This window comes from Notamacropus eugenii, chromosome 2 (genome assembly GCF_028372415.1).
Source record: "Notamacropus eugenii isolate mMacEug1 chromosome 2, mMacEug1.pri_v2, whole genome shotgun sequence".
Classification (NCBI taxonomy): domain Eukaryota; kingdom Metazoa; phylum Chordata; class Mammalia; order Diprotodontia; family Macropodidae; genus Notamacropus; species Notamacropus eugenii.
In genome coordinates, this window is record NC_092873.1 from 343,948,830 (window position 1) to 343,968,972 (window position 20,143).

At 38.9% G+C, this 20,143-nt stretch overlaps 1 protein-coding gene across 9 annotated transcripts in view; it reads left to right on the top strand.

Annotated features, from left to right (window-relative positions):
* STRADA (STE20 related adaptor alpha) overlaps nt 1–19,828 on the top strand; it is a 34,970-nt gene extending 15,142 nt beyond the window's left edge. For 4 of the 9 annotated variants that reach the window (XM_072645850.1, XM_072645848.1, XM_072645847.1 and 1 more), the window contains 10 exons: nt 1,032–1,089; nt 12,305–12,407; nt 12,816–12,937; nt 15,097–15,205; nt 15,332–15,455; nt 16,296–16,467; nt 17,096–17,200; nt 17,775–18,016; nt 18,451–18,493; nt 18,822–19,828. In XM_072645850.1, the coding sequence (XP_072501951.1) occupies nt 12,356–12,407; nt 12,816–12,937; nt 15,097–15,205; nt 15,332–15,455; nt 16,296–16,467; nt 17,096–17,200; nt 17,775–18,016; nt 18,451–18,493; nt 18,822–18,974 (1,122 nt within the window). In that variant the 5' untranslated portion in view covers nt 1,032–1,089; nt 12,305–12,355 and the 3' untranslated portion in view covers nt 18,975–19,828. Of the gene's footprint in view, nt 1–1,031; nt 1,090–4,943; nt 4,973–12,304; nt 12,408–12,815; nt 12,938–15,096; nt 15,206–15,331; nt 15,456–16,295; nt 16,468–17,095; nt 17,201–17,763; nt 18,017–18,450; nt 18,494–18,821 lie in introns of all 9 variants that reach the window. The other 5 variants (XM_072645844.1, XM_072645845.1, XR_011975110.1 and 2 more) reach the window with 4 other exon arrangements.
* The last annotated feature ends 315 nt before the right edge of the window (nt 19,829–20,143 follow it).

A 20,143-nucleotide genomic window follows, 5' to 3' on the forward strand; every position in this document is an offset into this window, starting at 1 on the left:
TGCTAATATTGTTAATAATTTCAAGTAATTTTTTAGTTGATTCTCTAGGATTTTCTAAGTATAACATCATATCATCTGCAAAGAACTGTAGTTTTGTTTCTTCATTGCCTAATCTCATTCCTGAATATAGTTCTTAAGATAAGTTTTTAGGTACAATGATACATACACTGTGTATCTTCTGGCCCATAGTACGTATTATCATACTCTATGTCATTTATTTCTGAACCTTACACATTCTTATTTTGTCTTTATTTTTCTGAAAATATTTAGATAAATCTGGGTTTCTCTTTCTTCTCAATACAGAGCTCTGTAGAAAGTATGTCCCTTAGCCAAACATCTGATATTAGTTCATGAGCAACATTTAATCTTGATTCCATTCCATTTAAATATGAGTACATTTCCTATTTCAACCCAGCCTAATTCAAGTAAAATTAAATGAGTGATGAGTAGGCTGGGAATTTGGTCCCATTTTTAAGTAGGCTGGTGAAGTAGACTACCCTTTTATCCATCAAGTTTACTCTATATGCTGGAACTCAGTGTGAAATACCTGCTTACAATGTCTTTAGGATTCTGGCAGAGATAAGACTGTGTCGCCCGACTTGTTTCATGTTACAACATTGCTATAGGCTTGTGAAGAAAGTAACATTTCATCCATATTCCAAAATAATTCTTTGAGTTGGCACTGAAAGCACTGATCATCTGAAATGAAAAGGATAATAAGAGACCCCAAGGGTTAGTTTTGGATCTAGAAAAGACTAAAAACGTTAATTGATACTATAGACTAGTACCATATGTTTCTGTTTAGAACTCTTCATCAAATTGGCCCATTCCAAAGATGAAATGAAAGTAATTGAGTACACTGTTGTTCGTAGTAAACTTAGAGGGCTCAAGTACCTGTTGAGAACTTTTTAAAAGAAATGAGTCTGAATTTATTCATTTCTGGTTTTGTCCTTTTGTTTGTCTTTCTGATAGCTGTACTGTGGATTAATGTTTAAAGAAATACTAATTCATTTTGGGATTTTCTTCTTTAGCGGTGGGTCTCGGAAAAGTTCATTGTTGAGGGCTTAAGAGATTTGGAACTATTTGGAGGTAAGTACTACATAGCCTTTGGTCGTTCTTTAATGGGAATTTTCATTGCTTCTGTCTTGAATAAATTTTCAGAAATTGACAATTCTATGGGGTAAACCACAGTTAATGATTGTAGTAATTTATTTGGCTTTTCTCAGAAGCCTTTGATTCTCAAGTTGGTGATGCTTACAGACATGAAACAACTTAAGGAAATTCTATAAATATCCTAGAATATATCCTGGGCCCATTTGATTATCTTTTAAAAATTAAAGCATATGATCTTGTTGGTATTTGGGTAGCAGAAATGTTATCAGGGAAACTAAAATGAAATGTTTAATATCTATTCCTTGAAAATACTGTTAACAGAATTCATATAAGATTGCATGCTGTCTTAGGGAAGGAAGGGGGAGTGAGGCGGAGAAAATCTAAGACTTAAGGAAGTGATTGTAGAAAACTGAAAACAAATAAATTAATAATAATTTTAAAAACTGAGAAAAAAAGAAAATACTGTTATCAGAAAAGGGTGACAATCGTTTGAAACTCCCCAAACTCACTAACCAACCCAGTTAACACTCCCTATCCCCACATCCCCCTGGTTTTAGTCTTTAGGCTTATGATAGAAAACTAAGACCACAAAAAGCTGGTTCAGCAGAATTGGCTAATAAACTTCAATTGTAAAATCTCTTTTAAATGTTGATTAGGGGGACAAAGTTAGGGACCCCTCTCTGGGTTTGGAAAAGATTGACCAGTTTAGGTGTTCCCTTTGACAGTTATACAGATAGTTCTCGTTTTACCTAAATTCACATTACATAAATTCAGCTTTACATAAAGAATTCTAAAAGATATTCACATTCTTAAAAAACACCTGTATTAACTTTACTGTACAATACTGTTCTCTCTGTCTCCGTTCCTGCCCCTTGGTTCTCTCTCATACTACCCCCACCCCCACCCCCAAAAAAACCCTAAAAAAATTATTTTAAATCCTCCAAATGAAAGCAGAAGAATGGAAGCACAAGGAGACTGTTGCCAATGCTTCAGGATTGGCAACTTGGCTTGAAACCTCCTGAGATAGGAGACCTTTGTCCCAATCCACCTACTTGCCCACTAGGTGCCATGTGTCTGACCTTTATCCCCGACTCTCCTATCTCTGTCCATGTCCGGCCCCCAAAGAATCTCCTCCCTCCTCACTTCCCACATGTTCTTCCTCATTCCAGCCAGGCTCCCCTTGACTGGGGCCAACCCCCACATGTTCCTTGTCCTGCTCTTGCTTCTCTGTTCCTGACCCCCATTTGTCTTTGCATCATGTGTAAGCCCCCTCTTTCCATGGGCAGGCAGCCCCTTTCCTGTCTCTCTTCCTCCCTCCCTTCCTCATTCAGAACAAATATACATTATGTAAATTTCACTTTATGTAGAGAGATCTGCCAAGCAGTCCACTTATATAAAGCGAGAACTATCTGTATTTACAAAGTTTCTTTTCCAAATTAATCTTGGGTTAAGGGGGGAAAGTTATTTTATATACTTTTATTTCTGTAGTTGATTCATATCTCAGAAGTTTTTGTACCTTTTCTAGCTCCTTAGTGCCTCATTCTTGGTGTCTTTTAGTACCAAGAAGCAACCCAGTTCCTACAGATTATAAATTTAGAGAACCAGGTTACCAGATTAATTGAATTGCTTGATTAATTAAGATGTCCTTAAGTGATTGAAAACTCAAACCTTATAATTACTAGCACTTTTATTGCAACAGTGTTGTGAATGAAATTTGGTAATATATGATAATTTCTACATACCATTATCCAGAACAATGGTTCTTGGCCTGGGGCCTACAGGCTCCCACGTGATCTATGGATAGAGTTCAGAGGCTCCATAAACTTGGTTAGGGAAAAAAAAATGTATCTTTATTTTCATAAACCTCTAACAGAAATTTAGCATTTCTTTCAATTATATAAATATGTTATTCTGAGAAGAGTTCTATAGGTTTCATCAGACTATTGAAGTGGTCTGTGATACAAAAATCATCAAGATCTCTTAATATAGATTAGGTTCTATTATGGGTACAAGATGAAAACTAGAGTGACTAACAATAAGGCATTCCTAGCTTCTGGGACTCACTTTCTGTGCCTCTCTGCTCTCATCTATACTTTGATATTTCAGTAGAATCAGTAATAAAACGAAAATAACTTACAACATTGGCACTATGATAATGTCATGTTCTTGGAGATTCCTGAAGGAAATTGTTTTGAAAGTGTGGCTTCTAACAAATCTATTAAAATATGTCAAACTCCTTAAGAATTCGTTTTCATGGAGATTCAGATCAGTCTGTATACAGGAGGTATAAACTCTGACTATAGTGATTTCTGGGGTTTTGTTTTTTAGTTAGAAACTAGTGATTTCACTAACATATCATTTGGAATTCTTCCAACCTGGAAATTGCTTTAGTAGATTCTGCATCAGATTTCTTTCACAATCTGTTAACCTGCTCTCTAATTTTAGTTAGAGAAGGTGATGATATAACTTTGAACATCATCTGTCATTCCTGCAAGAAAACAAGAACCTACAAACAATGTGAAGGATCTGTCCCCTCTTCTTAACTCCACTCCACCCTTTATGAGAGAGTGAAACCACACTTTTACTGGGTCATGCAGTCCAATGTCAGAGACTTTGCTGTTTAAGTAGTACGTTAGAATGCCTCTAATAGGAGGCAAGCTTGGCAATTGTTACTGTGATGTTAAAATACCTTATTAAAGTGCCTAGGCTGACATACATTGCTTTATAATTTAAAAAACTTTTTTTATCCATTTTATAGAATAGAAAAATCTAAGGAACAGAAACAAAATTGATTTGCTTATTAGCATCTTGGGGAATCAGAAAGGATGTTAGGACAATGTTGATGTTAGAGCAACAAATCTACTCTATTCTTTAGTCTCTTGGTTTTACTCTATGACTGATGAATGAAGAAAAGCCCTTGATTTATTTATATTCATAAACTTGACCTTAGGTATAGGTCTTAGCTATAATTATAGTTATATTAATATTGTCATTCTGCTAATAACAAGAATGTTGTGAACAGAGAACTAGCCTTAGTTTCAAAAAGACCTTATAGTTAGGTTTTGCCTCTGGCAAATACTAGCTGTGTGACCACAGGAAATTAATTTCTCAGTGTCCTAGGAACTTCTTTAAAACTAGAATAATTGACAAGTTACTGATGTCCATCAGTGTGGGGAGACTCCACACTAGGAGTTCTACACATTAATGAAATCACAGGTCTGGACAAAAAAAAAAAGGATTGCTAATAACAGTATTGTAGTATTCCCAATTAATAAGCAAGTTGGTTATTTGGAAAATACAGGTGAACACAAAGCAAAGTTATTTTGCTACTCTTGCAGAAAAAGGAATAATTTAGCCGTGGAGTTCTTTCATTATAGTCTCTCACTTTAGGGAATCAACATTCCAGTCAGTCCCCAATAGTGTTACTATGTTGAAGCATACTTACTAACCCCGGGAGCTGGTTCCTGGGATTAACAGGGATTGACTAAATTTCTCTGTGTACATGAAAATGAATTGCTGCTCACCATAGGTTTGTTCACCATGGGTCAGTCACTGGAAGGAACTATTTTGTGCCAGTGATAAGACTTCAGCAGATGAGAAAACACAAAGTAGATGGTCCAGGTTTTCAAAAGCAATAAATTCATAGATAAACCATATCTATAGCATTTCTGTTTTCTCCGTGTGTATATGTACATGTAGCGTTTTGTTGTAATGACATTTAAGTAATTTCTATTAATAGATGTATTCTTAAGTTCAGTAATTACTCTTCTGAATGTGCATATCTCTTGCTAAAAAAACAAAAAAGCCAACAATGAATTTCTCTACTCCAGAGCAGCCTCCGGGTGACGCTCGGAGAAAAGTAAGTGATTTTTTTTTTTTGTAGGCTATAGTGCTATTGCCATTGCATGGAAATGATTCCCTGTGGAAGTTTGCTTGTTTTATTTACTTTTTTTTTTTTTTTTTTTTACTGTTTATCCATTATCTGTCTTTACATGTACTTAGCCTTATTTATGTGGATTCAGGTTTCACCCTGGAAAGAAGACTTTTGGTGTGTGAGTTTGAAAATATGATCTTATGATTTCAAATTCACAGATTCTTAGATATTTACCAAAGCTTTGCCAAAGGGAAAGTGTCATTTAGTATCCTAAAATTTGGTTACATATCTGCCCTTTGGTTCCTTAAGGTACTGACACTGTTGCCCTCGACCTGTTTACTATTAAGTTTTGAAGCAATATAAAGATTTTTCTAGAAATTATGAAAAGTAATATATAACAAATGTATTACAAATTCCCCATATTAAAAAAGAACTTGCAGTGGGAAATGTGTTTTATTATATTAAATATCTGCAAGATACTAAAGATCTATTCTGTACACTATGCCACAAAGCTCTGCTCATTCCCTACTCTAGTGCATTCTGAGAAAATAATACTTTATGTGCATAAATACATACAGAACTGTCTTGATAATTATGGTGCCTAAAGAGTAGGTAAAAACAGCTTCTTATGAGAGAATTAGTAGCCTAACCTCAGAGTGATGGAAAACTTTGTGCCTTTTACCAGACAGTACAGGTTGGGCAAAGGATGTTGGTTGAAAGTTCTTCTTTGAGAAAAGATTTCATTTTAGTTCAACAAACATTTATTGCCATATACTATTCAGTACAGCAGCACTTCTCTTCCAGACTTGAATATTTCTTAATCCAAAAATCTGAACTGTTCCCTCTTTGATTACTAAGATATTGATCCAGGACCTAATGCTAATCTCATGGGGTTTTTTTCTAGTTTTAAACATTGCCTTTACACCAAACTTTATCCTGTGTGAAACCTTATGGGAGGCTATGTGGGTCTACTTGTTAGTATGTAACATGTTCATTTTTGTGATCTCTGGGGTCTTTATTTTAAAATCTTTAAAACAAAGCTCTCCTTTTCTGTTTTCTTCTGTATAGCATTAGCTTATCTTTTTTTTCTGACACAAAAGAGTTAAAATGCTTTTCTCATGGGAAAATGAGCAAAAAAAACTTTAAGATACTGAGAGTAGGTTGTGGTTATACATTGTGTTGGAAAAGTAGCACTGGGAAAGCTGTGCTATGTTTAACAAAAGTGGTTTAACTTTTTCCATTTGAGTTACAGTTTTTAGCTAAATCTGAAACATGTTAGTAAACTAATTTTTCACTATAATCCAAAGTTTCAGACTCTTGTTAAGTTTTACTTCTTTGCCAATGTTTTCCCCTTGCTGAAAGTCTGTCTCTTTATTATACTTTTTGTTTTTCTTTAAGTGATAAACTAAGTATTTGCTATCAGAGAATGACAGACCTTAAATTCTGATGAACAAAAACCTGCTGATGAGTAGATCAGTATAGTTGATGGGTCATTATTTGTTACAGAGTTAAGGAGGATGTGCTTGTGCAGCAAGACCCTAGTGGAACTTCAGTTCTCACTGTAGCCAAACCACTTAGAATCAGAGACCTTGGAATCTTTAATATTTGGTTAAAGCCCTCAAAACTCTCAAGTATTCATATTTGCTTTCTTGTCCTTCAGGACTTTTTTTTTCTGATAGCCAACAAAGACTTGTATTAATAGAAAGGGACACTCTAATCTCTAGGAGATCCATAAGGTTGCCTTCTTTATTTTAGGCTCTTCTTTAATTGTGTGAAATGTTAGTCATCCTGCTCCCAGTGAGTGTGTTTGAGAGATACAATGGGAGAGATGACTATGGGATATAATTACAGCTTTCTTCTTACCTCATATTTTCATATCTCAGAATATAAATTAACTCATCAAATTAAGCATTCAATCTTTTCTTAAATTCAATCTAACAAAGTTATTAGAGGTCTGTAACATGCAAGACACTATGCTAAGCATTGGGGGTACAAAGATGGGAAAAAAACCACTCCTTATCCTCTGGAACTATCCAATGTAACAAAGATATGTTGGGGCCCAGATGCAGCATAAAAAATTTACTATAACACAAGAATCTAATCACATGCATAGGAAAAATAGAACAGAATGGCACAAGACACTGAAGAAGACGGGCAACATTTCTGTCTTGTAGAGAAGCTAAGCAAGTTTTATAGAGGAGATGGTATTTTGAGTTGGACTTTTAAGATAGAGTAAAACTTCAAAAAGCATATGGAAAGCCCTTCTCATTTATGGGAAGTGTGGTATTCAAATGCATAGTGGTAGAAGCCAGCAGGGTGAGATGATTAATCCACTTTTGCAGGAGCCTGTGTGAGCATAGGAGCCTAGAAAGAGAATTTGGAGCTTAGACTGTGGGAGCCTTCAATGTCCATTAAAGAGTTTATGTGTGATCTTTAGTACAGTGAAAGGCCACTGAAGGTAGATAGTATGCTTCATTTTTTTTGAAGAGAGTAAATATTTAAAATAAATTTCAAATTCCAGGCAAGATCAATCATCATGTGTACCCCACCCATGTCTTGCCTAGTTAGAGAAGTGGTATGAAGTTTGGAAGTCAGAAGTGAAAGAAGACCTACAAAGGCCCCATATTTGGGGCTGTTACTGTTACTCACTGGAAGTAAAGTCTTATGCTTCAGGTCATATTCTGACCTATGGATCAGTCTCTAGTAGAGGGTGCTTTGGACTTAAAGTCAGGAAGATCTGAGTTCTAAATCTTGCCTCAGACACTTAGAAGAACAGAACATATCTCAGTACCATAGGTCTAAGCTTGCCTAAGTGAGTTGCCAGACCTTGACAAAAACTCGGGATTGCTTAGTGACTTCAGCCAAACCTAATATAGCTTGCCAGAGCAAGAATGAAGATGCTTGACTTGCCATTGTAAGAATTGTGATTTGGGACTGAAATGATGGGATCCTTTAGAACCAAATTGGCTTATTAAAGGAGCATTATTTCTGCTACCCTTTTAATAGAAATCTGAACTTGTTACAGAGGTGGTATGTAGAAAGTAAACAAAATGGAGAGTTAGCATTTTGCAGAACATGGTCTGATCTTGGTAATCCTAAACTTCTTATTGTTCTTTGATTATGTATCTCCAACATTCCCCCTTCCCATCCTTGTGAAACTTTTAGTGTAACTAGTAAATAGCATCTACAGTATTTTTAAATTTACCTTGGTAACCCAAAAAGAAAAAAAAACTGCAAGTTAAAGTTGCCAGATATTCTCAGCCTTTACTCTAACTGTAGATCCAGAGCATAGATAAGTGTCAAATCAAACCTGGCATTAGCTATTGGTTTCAGCTTCCTGCTTCAGACAATATTATCTGCCTTATGCTACATAACCATTCCTTTAAATGTTGCACAAAGAAATGGTCTCAGAGCAGGCAGCAGGAAGAAATGGAGCTAGATAATCAGCATCTGGATAATGAAGGGATGATTGAGGTAATAGTTGAACGTCTCTTCTTCTCTCTTCATTGCCAGATTTCCTCTGGTTGCCTATTATGAGATGAATATATATGTGGCCTAGATTTGGTTTCTTTTCCTTTTAGTAATAATGCTAATAAGTGTTTAGACAATAATATTCTCTATATCAAGGCTTCTTAAACTTTTCCCTCTCACTACTCCTTTTCAAGTTTTGGCAATGCTAGTTGGTGCTGCGGAGGCATGATGGTATGTGCAGTACAAAGTGCACATATTGTGTGTTCAAGAACCAAGGCTGCAGTGAAGTTGCACCATGCAACACAGGAAGCACTGAAACACCTTAGATTCATTATGAGTTTGATTTTTAATGAATTTTTGGTCATTGCATGTTCAGAAACCTTTTACTGTTGCCAAATTTTTGGGTCACAGCCCACAGTTTAAGAAGCCCTGCTCTAGGTATCATGAACCCCACGAGGCAATGTGACATGGTAGTAGACTAGGAATTAGAAGGCTTAATTCTTGGCTTTGTCATTAAATAGCGGTGTGAATTTAGGAAAGTCATTTAGCTTTGAGTTTCAATGTCTTGGTTGTAAAATAGGGGTAATAATAGTTACACTTTTCCATTTTGTTGTCCTGAGGATTAAATGAGATGTCAAAATGGTTCAAGAGTATATAAGGTTCTGTTTAAATGTAATGTACTTATAAAAGATGTGATTTCATCAATATGCATTATTATTTCTGCCAACCTGTAATACAGCCCTTCCACACCTTCATAAATGGTTTCATGAGTTGTTGTGGCCAAGAGCTTCATTACCTTCATTGCCCCTTGGTGATGAAGTGGTATTAGTGCTGTTGTTAGCATAACTTAACTAGAGAACTCAGTTAAGTCACATCATGCCAAGAGCATTGGAAAGAGTACTTACATTGAAAAAAATGGGAAAGATCTGTCAGGATTTCTGTAACACACTGTTTTTTCCACTAATGGCAGTGGAGCTTGCACTTCTGAATTCTGACATCACAATCCTCAGTATGTTGCACGAGAGTCTTCATTACTGCATATGGCACTAAGGACAACAGATCAGGAAGAGTTGCTCTACTAGACTTGATGGTACACACAGAAAAGGTCCATCGTGAAGGCAGTAACATTTTGAGGATGTTGAGAGACTGATTCTCAAGATATATGAAAGGGGAAAGGGTACCAAAGTTTTTAACTCATTGTTTTACTTCCTTAAAAAGGTAATTAAGAAAATATCAGTAACTCCTAATCCATATGCCTATTTTCCCATCTATACAAGACCCTTATGAGAAGAAGCTACACACATATCAAGGGCATCTTTAGTTAAGGTAATACTTTTTATTGATGCCTTTTGTCTTTACATTGTGATCATTACATATTCTCCCCCATATTGAACCCTCTCTTTTGTCAAATTAAGCAAAATGTCAGGTATATTTTACACTGTATAGAATATTTAGCCATAGTGGTTACCTACATCTCTACCATAAGGAAGAAAGTATGTTTCATTATCAGACTGACAGTTTTTCTCAGGTAACATTCAATAGCAAACTACATTTTTATCTTCAAACAGTTGATTGAAAGGACAGGATCCCACTGTGCTTGTATTTTTGTGGGGTTTTTTTGTGTTTCTTTGTACTATTAAAAAGCATTGTAATTTGATAGAACAGAATATTGTCTCAAAGACTTTCTTCAACAAAGTGCCTTCTATGCATATGTTAAAATCCTATATGATTCCTTGAAAGATACAACAGTAGAGGTTACTTTATTTGACTCCCTGATTGTTCACATCAGTTATGGTATAACACAGAAAGGCATTGGCTTTCCAGTATGCCTAGTATAAGTCCAAATGGAAGAGGGATTCCATGTAGATGGGGAGCTCCTCCACATGGTCTGGTTTGCATATAACATTGTACTGCATCAAGACCTAGAACATTATATAGCTTCCTAAAAGAGGGTCCTAATCACTCAAAGAGTTCAGCCTAACTATCCATAAGGGATAAACCAAATGGATAGAGAATGCCTATGTCATGACTGCAATATGCAGCCAATTGAATAGTTTATCATTACATATATGTTCAACAGGCACTGCAGATAGACAGTGTCTATCTCAGTTCAATTCTGAACTGAGCCCAGAATTGATGCCTATAGAATTTGAGAAAATATTTAATGCTTTTAATGACCCCAAACTTCTCCCTGAAATAAGGGTCTGTATGGTACAATATGAATGCAAATCATGGAATATCACAATTTTACAAAATTAAAGTTGGGGACTCACAAAAGATAAGGGAGAGATGACATAGGTATAATTAGGTATTAGTATATTACCATCAAAGAATTGTGCAGGACAGTGGCAGTTAAAATATAATCAGAAATATCTGACTACAAAGAGAGATGGAGTAGTTTATATAGGAAGAGCAGAGGTTAGCCAATGGACAGTCTGTGATCTTCATTGGTTCCCATATAATGTCATGAGATCCAAAAGAAGCCAATCTTCCCACCCCCAGTGCATTGAGTGGACTTACTGTGAAGCATCTGTGGGAGGTTGTAGACAAAAATCAAACAGGATGAGTTGCAATCTTGGTGGCTAGAATGAGTACCCCCCATTTAGATCATAAATTCATCAGAGATGTAGTGGAAAAAGCACCGAACTTGGAGTCCTAGACTCAGAATGCAAATTCCCATTCTGCCTCTTAGTACCTTGGGCAAGTCACTTAACCTCCCTGGGCCTTAGTTTTCTCATGTGTAAAATAAAATGGTTGAACTAGATGACCTCTAAGGTCCCTTCTAGCTCTACTTCTATGATCTTGAGAGGGGGGCGAGTAGTAGTAGTAGTGGTGGTAGTAGTAGCACCAGTAGTAGTGGTGATGGTGGTGGTGGTGATGACTGATAGTATATATGAGGAGGAATGTGAAATAAAAGAGTTGAAATTATCCCTGCTCATTGTGTTTTTCATCTTAATTAAGTGATATCCCTGAGGAAGGGATGGAAACAACTCTTTTATCCTCCAGATTTTCGTCGTTTAAGCAGTTATACAAGTCATATTAACAGACAAAGGTTTTGGAGAAGAAAATCAGACTCAATATGCTGGATTCCTCCCACTTGTTTATACTTCTTCCCACCTGCCTACATTTTCCACACTCAAGCATTCCTGGGCAACTTTATTTTAGGATCTTAAGATCCTTGTTACTTTATGTGTGATTCTCACATCTTAACCAGCTGAGTTTTAACCTAATTTTGAGCTTGAGTAGAAAACAGGTTGCTTCTGCTGTAGGGAACTGTGGCAGAACAAACTACTGCTTTCTTCCCCTTATTTAAGTTGGTGCTGCAGTTGTTCTCTTACTTAGAAGTGTTCAGAGAATTCTAAATATATACCTTCTGGGTTGAGAGGGACAGTCTGCCATTTGGGATTGTGTAGGGAATAGTGAAGGACCTGAAAAATAATGACAGTGCAGGAAGAAGGCTCAGCTTCCCATATAAAAGTGCCCTTCTTAGGGGACCCATTCTGGTGGATAGGATTGTCAATCATGAAGGGAAGATCAAGTAAACCAAATTAAATGAAACTGGTCCTTGTCATTCATCCCTGGAAGCTCCTTTTATCTCTTAAGAGTCATTTGCTCTGATATCAATGCCAGTTAATATGTTAAGCTGGTATTTATATATTATCAAGTCAGCAGTTACTTTCCCTTCATATGACCCCAATAGTAGAACATTCTTCCTTCTTTCTTGTGTCAGGTTTACTACATTGGCTTATATCCCACTTTCTAATCATTGATTTTAGTTACCACATCCCCATTAGAAACCTTTCCCTATTCTCTGTTTTGACTTTTTTTTTTCTCTTTCTTCTCTAGACCAATGAATCAAGTTCCGAGTCGATAGCATCCTCCCCTAAACAGGACACCATGAGCAGTTTTCTGCCAGAGGGCAGGTGTTATGAACTGCTCACAGTCATAGGTAATGGTGCTCAGAGTCCAGAGGTGTCTTCCTTTTTCTAGGACAAGAGGTGTCACGTTTCAAGCAACTGTTGTACCTGTTTTAGCACCTGTAGTTGGAGTATGCTCCAGGGACAGCTGGCCATCTCCCAAAGTCCATGTGCAAAGTTGGTTATTGGTGGCTAATCTAATGTTTAACAAATATGCATTGAAATTATATACCAATATAACCAAGTATTCCTGTGGCCTCCCCCTTTGAATTATTTTATATGTCTCATGAGACCTTTAGGAAAATGAAGTTTCTATCTTGTCCTGTATCCTTCCATGAAGCATATTGTTTAGTGTCATAAATGCCTTTGTCTTTCTATGAAAATGAGGGAAACTTTTGTTACTCTTGATTCTGTTCATGGGATTTTTGTTTTTCCTATAGGCAAAGGGTTTGAGGAGTTGATGACAGTGAACTTAGCCAGGTACAAACCAACAGGAGAGCATGTCACAATACGAAGGATTAACCTAGAGGCCTGTACCAATGAGATGGTGACATTCCTACAGGTAATCAACAGGCATTTTTTCAATATACCTACTATGTGTCAGGAACTTTACTGGAAGCTAGGGATAGAAAAACAAAAGTGAAACAGTTCTTGCTCTCAAGGAACTTGCTTTCTATCTGTGAAAATGTAGAAATACAGCTCCATACCCCAAAGATGCATGATATGGACATGGGGGAGGGTAGGAAAACTAGCAGCTTTGGAGATCAGGAGAGAGGCTTCATGCAGAAGGTGATTCTAGAGCTGAATCTCAAAGGTAACTAGAGATTCTAAGAGGGAGAGATGAGGTAACAGAACCCTGCTTAAGGACATGGGAGATGTTTCTTAAGGTTCCAACACTTTGGAGAACATACTCTTAGTCCCAGAAGCCTCCAGAAAATAGCCCTCTGAGAAGGGGTGCCAGGAAATTAAGGCAGATTGGAAAAGCACCAGACTGTTGGGTAGCTACAGTAGCCATCATTGGTCAGTCTGGGATATTTTGTGTCCTGGGAAAGTTTTCCAACTGCTGTTGACTTTGTGCTGCTAAGACTCCCTAGGCATCTTCTATGACTTTTGCTGTCTTCTGGGTCTGAAGAGTATAGAAAGTCCAAAGTGGTAGGAGTTCCTTTTGTCCCAAATACATTAGTCTATTTTTTGTTGGTGGTAGGCGTGTTCTTTCCTATTTATAATAAATTAACCAAAGGATTTAAGCAAGTGTTTACCTTCTCATTAACCTGACAAAGACCTGTTCAGTTGCTTTGTTGTGATTCAGAGACTTCAAAAATGTAGTCCACAACACGCTGGAACACGCCCAAACCAGATTAAAATGTAATTGGAAAACATTTAACAAAATAAGAAAAAATAAAGTAAAACATAGATAATATTTCATTTAAAAACTAAGTCATTATGCATTCTGTAGGAATATTTACGTATGGGTTAATGGCCCCTGTTTCTATCTGAGTTTGACCCCTACTGTTGTAGTGGATAGTAGTGGGAACATAACTTGGCTTAAATAAACTTATTTTTATTTTTAAAGTTCAGTTCATTCCTTTCCTGTATTTTATCTAAATTAGCATCCACCAGAGGGGGCATTTGGCAGCACCCTAGTTTACTAACTCATCACCCATTGGTGTGTTAGAATGGAAGAAGGAAGCAGAAGCAGAACCCAGTATGGTTCTTTGGAACCAAACTTCATTGGTTCTAGATGACTGGTGGTTTTTCTCTAGCATAGCAGGTACAGACTCTGGTTTCTGCTAGCCCATATTCCACAGACCATGACAATCTGATCCTTGGAGGCTTTTTTAGCATGTAGTTCGGTATGATTTTGAATCTCACAGTGATAAGGTTTACACAGATGTCTTTGAAGAAGGAACCTCATAGTCTGAGAAAGTTTGCGAAGAAAATTTTTTTCTTTTGTCCAATATCTGTTTTTCCTTCTTTAATTCCTCCCTACTATACCTCCACTGGTTTAATTATTTTAAAAAGAAAGTACATGGATTTTATTCCTTTCATGCAGAGAGGCTCTTAACATTTTTGTGCTGTGGACTCCTCAGAATAATGCTTTTAAATGCAAAAATAAGATGCATATAATAGAAGAAACCAAAAGTTAGTGAAATTAGTAGTTTGATTGTTTTTCTCATCCAAATTCATAGAATCCCTGAAATCTATCAATGGACCCGTTGAGGGGTTTGTGAAACCCAGGCTAAGAGCTCCTGCTCTAAACAGGTTTCTGTGCCCCACTTTGGAGTTACACATTAGAGCTGGCCATCGTGGCTACATTGGACCTTAGATAGAATAATCCTGAGGTTGCTCCAGAGTTTAAGCTTCCACACTAAAAAGGTGGTTAAGTTGCAGAGCCTCTTTTCCTCTGTTAAAACAATTTCCTTTTTGTTTGTAGACTGGGGGATAGTTTGCTGAGGCCCCTATATTTTACCAGCCAAGTCACACTTGGGCAGACTTTTGAATCAGTTGATACTTTTATCTATTTATGTACCTAGGATTAAAACAAGGTAATGCTGTATTTCTAACATGTCAAGGTAGCCATGGAGCAGGGATTCCCTAATGTTTTGAGGGGAATTCTCCAAGATCTTTTTAGAGCTAGTGCTCAGCAAGACTTTCTCTTATGCTGAGAACTACTTTCTTGATTTTTCTTGGCCCTGATTCTAACTCTGTCATTCTTTTCAGGGAGAACTTCATGTCTCTAAGCTCTTCAACCACCCCAACATTGTACCGTATCGAGCCACCTTCATTGCTGACAATGAGCTGTGGGTTGTCACTTCCTTCATGGCATATGGTCAGTAGGAAGAAATCTCTTATATGGGACTACGGTTGCTAGTAATACTTAAGAATCCTTTTGTTTGTAAATCAGTATTCACTCATTTACCTATTGCCCATCTCCTATGTATATTTCTTTCTTCAGGTTCTGCAAAGGATCTCATCTGTACACAGTTCATGGATGGAATGAATGAGTTGGCAATTGCGTACATTTTGCAAGGGGTGCTAAAGGCACTAGACTACATCCATCATATGGGCTATGTACACAGGTACAGAGAGAGCTAGGCCTGGGGAGTTTTCTACTTTCATAAAGATGTTTCTGTTCCTAGGATGAAAGCCATAAGGTCTTAGGATTAGCTGGAAATTAGAATCAGTGGAACTAGGAATCAGAACTCCTGAATGCTTAGCTTCTGACCTTGCCTCTGACTTGATAGGTTAGGATATTCCTTATTCCAAGCCTACATTTGCCTTTTGGCAACATCCTTCTTCCATGTGACAGTCTTTTTACACTTAATAAAAACTGCCATGTTCCCCTAAGTCGTGTCTTTTCCAGGTCTAGTTCCTTCAGCCTGTCCTTACATGACAGGTGGTATGACCAGATGGGGTACAGTGGAACTAAAAACCTTCATTCTGGCCATGATGCCTTTCAAATTTAGCCCAAAGTCAGATTCAGTTTCTTCGCTATTATATTGAACATGCAGGCCTCCCAGCTTTGTGTTGTCTGAAAATTGTATAAAAGTCAGTAGGTATAATGAGACAAATCACTATCCCTTTATATAGGCTAGTTTTTCCCATCTGTAAAGAAATAATAACCTTCTTGTCTGAGGGATTGTGACTTCAAGTTGACAAAAGAAATAGACTTTTCCTTTTCCAGACAGCTTAGTTCTGTGCATTATTTATGGTGATCATTTAGCTGGGCTCGGCAAATGGATCCTAGGACTTGTGTGGGCACTGACTGGTGCTGTCTGAGGCTTCGTGTGTAGGGCTGCCTGCCTTTCTTCTTGCTTGTGAGAGGGATCAAACTTGCACAAACATCTGTGCTAAAGGGGTTTGTAAGGAAAGTGTCCTTAGAATTCCACTTCCATGTGACCACATGATGCGTCCTGTAGGAGTGTCAAAGCCAGCCACATCCTGATCTCAGCCGATGGCAAAGTCTACCTATCAGGCCTTCGAAGCAGCCTCAGCATGATCAGTCACGGTCAGCGGCAGCGAGTTGTCCATGACTTCCCCAAGTACAGCATCAAGGTCCTGCCTTGGCTCAGTCCTGAGGTTCTGCAGCAGGTATGGACACTGGGTTCTGGGGATTCCACCTTTAGATTCCCAAGGGAGCCTATAAAGCTTTCAGACTAGATTGGGATTGGATAAAAGGAAAGAGCATCCTTAAGGAGGCTAACCTTCATATTAGGGAGAAATCTCAATAACTAATTGGCTATTTTCCACATGTTACAGGGAGACTTAGGCTTTTCTTTTCTGATAGTCCCAAAGTTAGACATAATGACTTCTTTCCCTACTGGTCTTTGTCTCCATTGTCTTGTGGTCACAAAGGGCTGCTCAATGAGGTTAGCAGAAGTGCATGGTCTGCCTTAGGGAAAGAGTTAGCATTTGGTTATTCTGATGAGATGGGAATTGTGTGCTGCCATTTGGATCCCCATCCCCTAATCAGGAGTTTAGAAGCCTAGTACTTCTTTCTACATAGAGCCATCAGCAAGCATCTGTTCCTTTTAAAATAAAGCAGCAGCTCTTCAGCAATTAACCCTCTCTCCAATAATGTGGGCAAGCAGTGCTTCAGTAGCTGGTGCTGTTTTTGAGATTAGCATTCTTTTCCTTTCCCTGGTCCTTATCCCCATCCCTAAGAGCAGAGACCAAGGCTCCAGATGGAGTGACCTGTGGCTGTTCTCTCCTGACTTAGAATCTTCAGGGTTATGATGCCAAATCTGACATCTACAGTGTGGGAATCACAGCCTGTGAGCTGGCCAATGGCCACGTCCCCTTTAAGGACATGCCTGCTACTCAGGTGAGCCTCGATTGCCTGGCTATCCCATCTCTGACCTGCCCCAGAGACCTTGCTTTCTCCACTTCCCCTGCCTCAGAATCGGCTCCAGAAGGAGCACTACAGGAAGCTGTGAACGGGACCATTCTGAACTGAATTGAACTTTTGCCTGGAGAACTTTGGGAGCTGGGGAGGAGTAAATGCTGTGATGGGTAGAAATGAAGTTGTTGCTGTCCCAACTATGGGGGAGAGTTCTGTTGCTAGAGTTCTTTATCCTTTATATATGGGACAAAGATCTAGCTCTTTCTTGCTGTGGAAAACAGAAGATATAATCCTCCTTTCCAGCTGTTCCCTGAGGTAACCCATTTACCTAGCCCCAGTGAGCAGCATTGCTCTAAAGAACTGAAATTTGTCCCATCTTCCCCACTCCTTTCCTTATTCCTAAGGGTTCCTATTTGTGCAGTAAGGCATTTTTGTGGGGGGAAAAGACCGTTAAACTCAATTCCCAGGGGCTACTGAGGAGTCCTGTTTTTAATGTTGGTGGGGCAGAAATCATGTAACACATTGTCAATTAACTAATCAAACAGGCCTTTCACAGATGCTTCTGGAAAAGCTAAATGGGACAGTACCCTGCCTGCTGGATACCACCACCATCCCTGCTGAGGAGCTGACTATGAATACCTCACGTTCAGGGGCCAACTCTGGCCTGAATGAGAGTCTTGCTGCCAGCACAAACCGGAACTCCAATGGGGACTCCCCTCCACACCCTTACCATCGCACTTTCTCACCACACTTCCACCACTTTGTGGAGCAGTGTCTACAACGAAGTCCTGACCTCAGGTAGTTCCTGTTAAGCTTGGAACTAGGCAAGGCGTTTGCAGGGAGTGCTCTTTAAAAACAGGAGACCCTGGCCTTCAACTCCTGGTTTGGGAATTGTAGTAGTTTGGAAGTTTCTGCCTTTTCTGTTCAAGTGCTTTATTCCTAAAAAAAGATCAAGAATCAGTGGGGGTTGAGAGAAGGACAGCAGGCATGCTGAAAAGCAAGAATATGAATGCTTTAGTTGCCATCTCTCCTTGCCACTGTGGACCAGAGGAGGCTGATGATTTATATGGTACTTGAGGTATGGGAGGGAGGGGTGAGTGGCCGTGCTGTGTGAGCGACCTGTGTTCCCCCAGTCTCTCAGGATGACCACCCCAAAGATGTCTGGGTAAAGTTCTGGGTGATGCAGAATCTGGGACAGCCGAGGGAACTAGCTTTTTTTCTTCTCTCTATAGGCCAAGTGCCAGCACCCTACTGAACCATTCTTTCTTCAAGCAGGTACTGTAACCTCTGTCCTTAGTTCCTTATTTTCTCTTGACCAAAGTTAGGACATCACCTACCACCCTTTTAGCTGAAGCATCCTAAGGTATTATTTCCATCTTCCTTAGGGGTAGGAGAAGTTGCCTAATTAATTCAACAACAAGCATTTAAACCTTTAAATTTAAAGCACTTTTCATTTTGCATGACTCCCACATAAGACCTACTGTTTTCTTGAAGAGTTTTTTGATTTAAGGACCTCTCTGTTCCTTTCATGTGGCTTCCTGCTCTAGGGCATTTTGGAAATACAGGAACAAAAAACAGCACCCAAATGTTTTTCTTTCTCCAGATCAAGCGACGTGCCTCAGAGGCCCTGCCTGAATTGCTCCGCCCCGTCACCCCCATCACTAACTTTGAAGGCAGCCAACCCCAGGACCCCAGCGGTATCTTTGGCCTAGTATCAAGCCTGGATGAGCTGGAGATGGATGACTGGGAATTCTGATCTCCTGGAGGCTGTATTTGTTCCCCTGATCCCTGAAGACTTGAGGGGAGGTGGGGCCATTCCTAAGGGTTAGGGCTTTCATGCCCTCCTGAATACAGATTGTGTGGAAAGGAAGGACAGTTCTGATAAGACACCTGACTGCTTTCTGGTTAGGGGAGGTGGTTGTGGCTGGGCACCCTGCCCTTTCCTGCTTCAGGGCCAGAGAGTACGAGTGGATGCCAGTATCTAGGTGTCAAAAGCAGCCAAGCATCTGACAGTCTCTCTGAAGCTAGTTCACATCTGCCTGAATCTGAGAGGGAATGGGAAAGAGGATGGGAGGGGAAAGAGATTTTGGGCCTTGAAGACTGAAGTCCAATTTTTAGGTTTTTGGTGCCCCGCCAAAGGGCTGATCAGGGGAGCTGTATTCCCTCCCTTTCCAATTCCTTCCCCCATCTTTCTTTCCCCTGGGACAGCATCTTCCTTGGAGAGGGAAAATTGAGGAATTTAGTCTCTCCCCCTCAAACCCTCTCTTAGAGCTGAAGATGAGGGGATTTGTTTGTTTTTTAAATCCTTATTTTATAAGCCATCCTCTTACTGTCATCCTACCACAGCAGGAACATCTAGCCCTGGCACAAACCCCTTCTAAAGCTCAGGGTCCTGGCACTTCAACCTTAGAGCCTATGTTGTCTTCCTACAGGTCATCTGAGTTTCTAACCTTTCCCGGCCAATAGTAAACCTTCTCAGAGCCACTGGCCACCTGCCTTGGTGCTTTTCTCAAAGGCCATGCATGGTTTCTGGGTTTAACCTAGGACTCAATCTCTCCAGCTACTTGTTAGTTTTATTGCCAACATAAATTAAAATTTTCAATGAATCCATGAGGTGTGATAGCCTTTTTTTTTTCCTACCAACTCAGGGATTACAGCAATGCTTTCTGCTCTATGCTTACAATCTTTGACATATTGGTTAAAAACTATTTCCAATCTAATATTTTCTGAGTGACATTCAGAAATATGTTGTGGAAGGGCATTGTGCTCTTTGATAAACCCCCCAGAGATTATGGATATAGCCTAGTCTAATAACCCATTATAGACTTATCATCCATTAATTTAACTGAACCATTTTGGAAGCTGTACTTTGAGCCTGTAGGATCCACCACTCCCACTCCCAGGCTGGAGAGATTTAGGTGCCAA